Source organism: Trichosurus vulpecula, chromosome 4, assembly GCF_011100635.1.
Source record: "Trichosurus vulpecula isolate mTriVul1 chromosome 4, mTriVul1.pri, whole genome shotgun sequence".
Taxonomy (NCBI): Eukaryota; Metazoa; Chordata; class Mammalia; order Diprotodontia; family Phalangeridae; genus Trichosurus; species Trichosurus vulpecula.
Window position 1 is genome coordinate 224,855,710 of NC_050576.1, and position 9,122 is coordinate 224,864,831.

The 9,122-nt window shown below is 38.2% G+C and overlaps 1 protein-coding gene across 1 annotated transcript in view; it reads right to left on the minus strand.

Annotated features, from left to right (window-relative positions):
* LOC118846070 (myosin-3) overlaps positions 1-8,257 on the minus strand; it is a 33,222-nt gene extending 24,965 nt beyond the window's left edge. The window contains exons 1-8 of the mRNA XM_036754246.1: positions 8,054-8,257; positions 7,054-7,197; positions 6,488-6,644; positions 5,616-5,643; positions 5,098-5,206; positions 3,755-3,847; positions 2,893-2,956; positions 2,714-2,812 (exon numbers count right to left, since the gene is read on the minus strand). Of these exons, the coding sequence (XP_036610141.1) occupies positions 2,714-2,812; positions 2,893-2,956; positions 3,755-3,847; positions 5,098-5,206; positions 5,616-5,643; positions 6,488-6,644; positions 7,054-7,197; positions 8,054-8,257 (898 nt within the window). The remainder of the gene's footprint in view (positions 1-2,713; positions 2,813-2,892; positions 2,957-3,754; positions 3,848-5,097; positions 5,207-5,615; positions 5,644-6,487; positions 6,645-7,053; positions 7,198-8,053) is intronic.
* Between the last annotated feature and the right edge of the window lie 865 nt (positions 8,258-9,122).

Sequence of the window (9,122 nt, forward strand, 5' to 3'; positions counted from 1 at the left end):
AGAAACTTTGAAATACAGATACAAATCAAGGGAAACCTAGAAAGGTAAATTTATTTCAACAAGTAGAAGGCTCTCTGTTCCAATAAGGTGAGAAGAAACAAATGTTGTTTCAGAACTTTAATGTCTTCAAAGCATATTGATGAAATTGGATAAGAAAAAAAGTACCTGGCAATAGATTGGTTATATTCTGAGGATTTGAAGAAAGAAAATAGATGAAAGGGCAAAAGGAGGGGTATATTGGTATAGAAAGGAGGAAGACCTGGAGATGGCTATTTCTTATATTTGAGGCATGCGTGAAGAAGAGTACATACAAGTATGGAGGAAGGGGTAGGGGGAACAGTATCAAAGAAAATTCATTCTTACCTGAAATGAACAAAGGAGTACTGAACACAAACAAAAACATGAATAGTTTGTGGTAACAATAAATCAAATTCAATAGGAAAACAGAGATGGAGCAGGGGGAGTTAAGAGAGCAGATAATGCTGGGGGTGAAAATAGGAGCAAGCAAAACAAAATAAAGTTCTAATTTCGAATGAGGCATTACAAGAGCAGAAAAGAAAAGGAAAGAACTAGAATACGTGCAGGATGCCCATCATTTGGGGAACGGCTGAACTGTTTTAGTGTAGGAATGTAATGGAATATTATTGTACCATAAGAAATTATGATAGATGATTTCAGAGACTCCTAAGTAGTATGAACTGATATAGAATGAACTGGGTGGGGGTGGAATTTGTACAAGGATAACAGTGGTATAAAGGAAAACAATTCTCAAAGACTTAAGAACTCTGACCAATGCAATGACTGATGTCTACAGAGTCTTCAGAGCTTAGCCTGGCACATGCTGGCTAAGTTGACTTGACAACCTACAATGAAATAAGTTATTTATTCCAACAGAGAGATGATGATGGACTTAAGACATAAAAAAGAGTCATGCATGTATACTATGTGGTTTTGTTTTACTTGACTATTCTCATTTGTCACTAGTATTTCTTTCTCTTGGTTTTTTAATTTGAGTGGAGATGTGGACGACAGGAGTGTTTTAGCAATGGTGATGCCAAAAAAAAAAAAAAGCAGGATGAGAGTGGGGGAAGAGCCACCAAAATATTTTTAACACTGCACTGAAGTAAACAAAATGATATTCAAAAGGAAATACAGATAAGCAGGACAGTCTTCACCTGAAGAGCATATTAATGCACAATCGATAAATCTGTGAATTGGTCCAGTCATTCTGGAAAGCAGATTCTGAGCTATGCCATAAAAATCATTCGACTGTGCATACCCTTTGATGCAAGGATATTGCCCTGAGTCAGATAGCCCAAAGAGAAAAGAAAGGGACAAAAATATTCATAGCACCTTTTTTAATAGCAAAAAACTAGAAACTAAGTGGGTGCTTATCTGTTGAAAAATGGCTAACTACATTATGCTTTATGAATGTAACGGAATATTATTGCATCATAAGATACAGCAAAATGGACAATTTTCGAGGAAACATATGAACTGATGCAGAGGGAAGTGAGCAGAGCCAGGAGAACAATTTATAGAATGACAATTACATTGCTGTTATCAAACAATGCTGAATTACTTTAGAACTATAATCAAAATACTGATAAACCACAGTTCCAGAGGGTCAAAGATGAAACATGCCACTCACTTCGCCACAGAAAGGTGAGGGCTTCAAAAGACAGAATGAGAAATATATTATTTTAGGACATAGCCAATGAAGGAATTGCTTTGATTGACTGCGAATTCATGTTATGAGGATTTTCTTTTTTTCTGTACTTTATAAAAAAATAAAATTGCTTGAGTTGGGGGGAAAAGTAGGAGGAAGAGAAAATGAATGTTGATTAAAAATAATTTTGTAAATAAAATAATTAATGGAATTTTTTATATCAAATTGTATGAAACAGAGGTTCATCGTTTTGTATAAAGTACAGACGCTTCATTTAATTTTCTAAATTGAATTCTTGAGTTGTCTTGGGCCATTGAGTGCTTCTTCACTGGCCAAATGAAGCATGTTATTTTAAAATGAAAAATGTCAGGAGTTAAAACCATCATTTACACTTTCTCAACTGAAAATGCATTGGTGGATTTCCACCCCATTGCTTTTTCCCAATTAGCAGATTGCATGTGAGGACACAAGGTGGTGCTAAAGGACAAGACAATTGTTTCTTCACGGAAGGCAATGACTTGTTTAGAGGGCTTGTATTTTACAGTTATATTTTTTAGACTTTCTTCCTTATAAGTCACAAAATACACTGACCCTATCACCTTGCTATAGCCCCCATTGCCAGCACGTGATGGAAGATTTTTCAAAAATTGTTTTCTGACTGGTGTGTCTATGTCAAAATGACCATATTCCCAGAGTAGTTTACCAAAAGGGACTGATGCCGTGGGAAGAGCAAAGGACTGGTAGACAAAAGACTCCAGTTCCAAACCCAGCTTGGGCATTTACTACTCTTGTTGATTTGGCCAATAGATTATAAATATAAATAAATATAGATTGGGGAAATCACTCAACCGCTTTGGGTCTCTTTCCTCATCTATAAAATGAAGATGTTGGACTAGATGGCCTCTAAGTTTCCTTCCTTAATCTATGATCCTACTGGGCTACCTATAGGCAAAGCAGTTTGATTGACTTGATAAACAAAGTCTGAAGTGCCTAAAAGCCAGAAATCCCAGTTCATTTGACATTGAAGTAAAAGCTCTTTCTTACCAATGAGCTCAGGCTTCTTATTTGAAAGAATTTGGTAGAAGATATGGTAGCTTCTTTCAGCCTTTAACTGGAAGGTTACCCTTGACTTCTCCAGCAAATCTATAACAAAAATACATATTTATTTGCCGAACTGCCCCTGGTTAGTATAAGCAGCAACCTGACCCCAGCTATTTACTTACAGGTCTCAATATCTGCAGAGGCAAGTTTTCCAGTAGTTCCAAAGTGAATTCGGATGAACTTGCCCTAAAAGAACAAGGGGAAACCAGAGTTGGCCACAGTCAAACACAAATATAATTCATAAGTCAGATTGACTAAAGGGTGCTAACATTTCCCATGAGGTCTACTTGGAAAATGAATATAAATTTATCATCCAAAAACTTTTTCATTTTTTTAGGTTGACAGTATGTGGCCTTCCCCTTCTTCCTTTCATCTTCTTCCCTCAATTCAATACAATCCAATTAAACAAACATTTATTAAGTACCTACTATGTGCTTAATAATATACTGTACTAAAAATAAATAAATAATAGAATAAAATAAACAAAAAATAAAAAATTTAAAAAAATAATATACTGTACTAGACCATGGGATTATAAAGCCAAAAAGAAACAGTTCCTTCCCTTGACAAGTTTACATTTTGCACAGGAAGGTAAATATAAAGCTTATACAAAAGTATATTCACTCCTGTTTCCTTTCATTCTCCTTTTCTTCTACCTATTTTCACTTTTTATAGAGGCAAATAATACTGAGTCAAGCAGGACTGGAAAACGGCCAGGGCTGACCACTTGTAGGAGAGACAGAAAAGTGGATGAGAGGAACACCAGGGACAAACTTTGCCTAGGTTACAATTTTGCCTGGCCTGAGAGCAGTCATGAGAATTCTAAGCCATCAGGATTGTTCTTTAGAATGAAAGTGGTGGCAACTTTGTTCCCCACAAATCCTCCTTTCTTTCTCCCATAACTCCTCTTTTTTTTTTTTTTTGCTTTCTCTTGGTTTTAGTGGTCTAAATTCAATATCCAATCCTCATATTAATCCGACTTACAAAACGAGATGAGTTGTCATTCCTCACAGTCTTGGCATTACCAAAGGCTTCCAGCAGGGGGTTGGCACTGATAATCTGGTCTTCAAGTGTCCCCTAGCACCAAAATTTAAAAATAAATAAATTAGATAAAACAGGAAAGGAAAGATTTCTTCCTTTCTCAAGTCAAAAAAACACTGCACAAACAAAATGAGAATGTAGCTTGTTATTACACTAACTTAGAGAATCCCCTCAGCTCCTTACATAAGTAACTTCTTAGCCTGTGTCCCAATTTGAAATTCAAATAAACATTTAAGGTATTGCACTTAAGATGATTTTGCCTTTTGCCATATTTAGTTCTAATTATGAAATTGTTCTATTGCAATACCTTTGTCTAAAGGTGTCATTTCAGTTCACAACTAAAATTTTCTAGATTCTGTCCATTTGGTTCTGCCCATCTGAGAGATTTCCACCAAATAAATCACTTTTCAGAGCTATCAATTTGCATTGGACTATTTTTTTCTTAGTCTTTCATAGGGTCATAGTATTAGAGGTAATCAAGTCTAACCCTTTTCCAGATGAGGAAACTAAGTCCCAAATAATGTAAGTGAATTACTCAGGACCAAACAGCAATTGACAAAGCCAGAATTTGAAGTCAGCCACCTCTGATTTCAAATTCAGTACAATTTCTCTCTGCTCTGCTTTGTGCCCTTAAGAATTGATGGATGTTACTTATAAATTCAAACAATAAAAAGAAGTTGACAGAACCATTCTAAATTTGGAGTAAATTCTAATCCTACCACATCAAAACATAGGAAGGTCACTTCTCCTCAAAAGATCTATTTCTTTCATCTTTCAAGTAAGTTATACTAGATGACTTCTAAGGTTCTTTCCAGCTCTAAATCTTATTGTTACAAAGATCTCTAGGTGGAAGGGATCTCAGAGACCATCTAATTTAACCCTCTTATTTTATAGATAAGAAAACTGAGCCCCAGGGAATTTAATTGGCATACACGAGATCATCTAGGTAAAAAGTAAGAGAGATGGAATTTGAGCCCAGATTCTCTAACTCCAGTATCAGTGTTCTTTCCAATGTATCAAGCTGCTTCCTATGAGATTCCCATCTTCCTTCTAGTAATATGGATCTTTTTCTTCTCTTTGTTACATAAGTTTCTCAAATTTTTTTAAAAGTGTTTTTTTGAAAAGTCTTTCAAACTGAAATTTAAATACATTTTCAATAAGGAGAAATAGAATATAATTGATTATAGAAGAAGAAGCAAAGTGTTAACCTTTCTTATAAAAGTACAACTATGGCATCTTAGATCCAGATTTCATTCTTCATTCTTCTATGCAGGATTTCATCTTACCTTCATCTTGCCTTCCTTTTTCTTGGCAAGGTCTCCAGTAGCAGCAATTGTTGCAAAATACTGGATAACCCTCTTGGTGTTGACAGTCTTTCCAGCACCAGATTCTCCACTATCCAAGACATTTAGAGAATGAGGACAAAAAAAAGAAGATACAAATGATAGATCTGTTCACTGGGATGGCTTTAACAGAAGATGCTGTGCCATATCTCTAGCCCTTCAAGCAGGGCCATCTCTTTATCATGTTCATACCTGGCTTCCCAAAGCTCAAGGTATACACCAGAATGGGAAGCAAAGTGCAGCTTAGTAAAGCTTTCTTAAGCCTCATTTGTCACCTCACCTATACCCACCCTCACTTTTACACATACACACAGATACAGACATATATATGAAAGTTCTCCCCTCCACCTCCCTCCACAATTAAAAAAAAATTAACAGGCCATAATAAAGGACACATTTGCTTTATAAATTAAAAAAGATGGACCATATCTTCTGAAACTAACAACGATTTTTCTACTCACGTGATCAGAATAGACTGGTTTTCCCGATCTGTCAAAGGAAAGCATAGTAACCATCACCAATGCTACCAAAAGAGACATTACCTCTCCTCTCCTCTAGACGAGGAAGATTTACATCTTGCCAGTATTGTGCCTATTCTAACTCATTCACCTGCTAACTTCTCCTTGCCTTAGTTCTGGGTTATAGGGCTCTCATTCAATCACATTGCCCTGAAACATTTGGCACATTAGTTAAAGTTTTTAAATGGATGTATTATCACAAGACTTTTGTGAAACCCATTAATGTGCCAAGAAATACTGGGCTCTATGAGTCTATTTGCATTTAAGAAAAGTGAAGGGAAATTAGCCTAAAATTTTTGCCTTGAGAGTCCAGGCCTGAGAAATCATCTAGTCCAAACCCCCTCATTTTATACGTCAAATCAATCAATCAACAAGGACCTAATATATGTTTGGTACTAGGAATGCAAAGTCAAAAATGAAATAATCACTGCCCTCAAAAAGCTTACATTCTATTGGGGAAGACATGCATATGTAAATATATACAAAACACATTTTAATAAAAAAGAAAACTGAAGCCAGGAGGAAAAAGTAACTTGCTAAGGTCACATAGATAGTAAGGGACAGAGTCAGAATTTGAAACTACATCTCAGACTTCAAATCCAATACTCCTTCTATTACACTACAAACCTTAGAGATCATCAAAGCTACTTCCCTCCTTGCATTTTACATAAAGGGGAAACCAAGGCCCAAGATGTGAAGTGACATCCTCTAGGGCACATGGTTAGCTATTAGGAAAGGAAAGACTAGAACCCAGGTCCCTGACTCCTATTCTTATATTTTTTCCACTAGGTCAAGCTTCCTTATCTGAAACATACCAGTCAGCATGAACTGATAGGCGTTATCAGAGATGGAGAAGATGTGGGGAGGAGCCTCCTGGCGCTTTTTGCCTCGGTAGGCATTCACCACCTCTGGGTTATACACTGGCAGCCACTTGTAAGGGTTGACGGTGACACAGAAGAGGCCAGAATAGGTCTGAAAGAAGACAAACAAAACACTAAAATCAGGATTTCTGGAGCTCCTTTCTCTTAAAACCCCCCAAAGTCCTTATACATGTTTTGAGTTTAAGATAGCCCTCCAAGAAAAAGAAGCAGAACAAATCTTGCTTACAATTTGCAGAGTTAAGTGCATGGCTTGTCCAATTTGATCTAGCCTAACTCCTTATTTCAAGGTGGTAGAGGGAGAGACAGAGATAGAGACAGACAGGCACACAGACACACACAGAGAAAGACAGACAGAGACAGAGACAGACAGAAACAGAGAGACACAGAGAGAGAAAGGCAGGGTGAAGAAGGGAGGGAGAGGAAGAGAGAGATAGAGAGACAGAGAGGCAGAGACAGGGAGACAGAGAGAATATGGACATAGCTGACTAAAAGTTACTGACATAAATCATCCAGGAAGTATAACGATCCTTGAGGTTATATAGGACAGCTGGCTCATTCAGATGTGTCAGCATTGCCATGTCTTCAATCTTATCAAACTTGGGTGGGTTCATTGAATACACATCTTCTGGTTTAACAACCAGTGTCTGCAGTAGAGAAGAAAATCAGGATTGTTAGCCATCATTTTTTTTGTGTACCTTGACAAAAGCACTCCAGAAGGAACTCAGAAGGGATGGCCAAATAGGTCCCTATATTGTGAAACTAAGGACTTTTGGGGCTCCCGAGGATAGAGGCACTGGAAAACAAAGGTGGGGTGGGGTGGCTGGAGTGGGAAGTCATAGGATCATAAGTCTTGAGCTAGAAGAGACATTGGGAAACATCCAGTCCAACCCCTTCATTTTACAGATGAGGAAACTGAGGCCCAGTGAAGTTAAGTGACTGGCCAAAGGGTCCCATAGGTAGTAAGCATTAAAGGCTAGATTTGAACTTCTACCTTCTGACTCCAGAGGCAGTTCTTTTCTACGATACCTCACAAGTCTTGTTTTCATAGCACTTGTCTAGCTCAAAGGGCTGATCTGCCCTTTTCTGCCTTCATAGAGCAAATATTACATCCCTCATCCCTTGGCATTCCTGGGACAGGGCCCAGAGTAGAAAGAGGAAAGTCCCTTTGATATCTGTGATTCAAGCCAGAGTCATCAGAGTACTTCAAAAGCAGCTGTGCAGTCCCCTCCAGCAAGCTTATACAACAAACTAATTTTACTTCTCTCCCTGTAAGGAAACTGAAGTAATGGGTGATAGAAAGTTATAGATGAATAATAATAATTCACATTTTTACAGCACCATACAATTTACAAGATGCATTCCTTGCAACAACCCTGTGAGGTGAAGGGTGATGGTGCAGCCACTTAACTTACTTCTTGGACCTCAGTTTTGTCTTTTAAGTGGACACGATAATGGTAACCTGATGAATTTGTTATGAGGATTTAATAAGATAGTGCTTACCCTGTTATCTTCAGTTTCCACCGTTACCTTCCCATCTTGGGAACTCTTGATTCTCCCTTTGGCATATTCTTCCTTTGAATCAGCCACAAAGCAATAGGTTTTAGCATCAAATGGCTGGTTTTGAGCTTCTATCCGCTCCTTTTCTGACTTGCGGAGAAAAGGAGCAGCTATGCCAAACACTTCCATCTCAGCATCGCTACTCATGGTGCCAACTAGAAAGCAAACACATCAACCTCAGCTTGATTATCCACGGAGCTGAGTCCCACCAGGAAGATGGTGGTTCATAGAGCTCCTTCTCTCTAGCAGTGACACTGACACCTCCAGAGGGGCGGGCACTACTCTTTGACCCAGGCAGAGTTGGGTACTCCTGCCTTCTCACACCCTTCAGAATCCAAGACTGAGCACCCCAGAATCAAGACAATTCTTGTTGTTAGCAAGGGTCCCTCCAAATTCAGGTGAGCTAATTTCACTACTACCTGAAACTTGGGGATTATAATAATTGCTCTGCATGTGAGAGTAGGCCTTAGAATTCTGAGGCAGAAAAGGCCATCTCTTTTAGGCCGCTAATCTTAGAAGAGCTACTTAACCTTGTGCTTTCCATAGTTTCTGCATAATCAGTTGGATTTGGTGGACATTGACAACTCCTGGGGGTACCAGCAAAATATAAACACCTGCTGGTCCTACCACTGTACTTCAAGTATAGTGCCAATGATCGGTTGTGCCAGTTGTCTAAGGATCAGACTAGCTAAGGCTAGAGAAGATCATTAAATGAAAATGGAAGGACCCAAACACTAAATGAGACCACTCGCCCTGGGTCATATTGAGCAACTTGCTCCAACCAAGAAAGAGCTCGGTCATTTGCTGAGTCAGCAAGAGTTTTAGATTGACTAGCTAAAGAGTTTACAGTAATTATGATCAGGATTCTCACCTTACAATTATGCCAACAAGAAGAAGAGAAGAACCGGTGGAAATATCTGACCTACAACAGTAAAGCAAAAGGACAATTCAGAAACACCTAAGAAATAGTTGCCAAAGTGCTTGGGAATGCTTGCTGATCAAACTGAAGAAG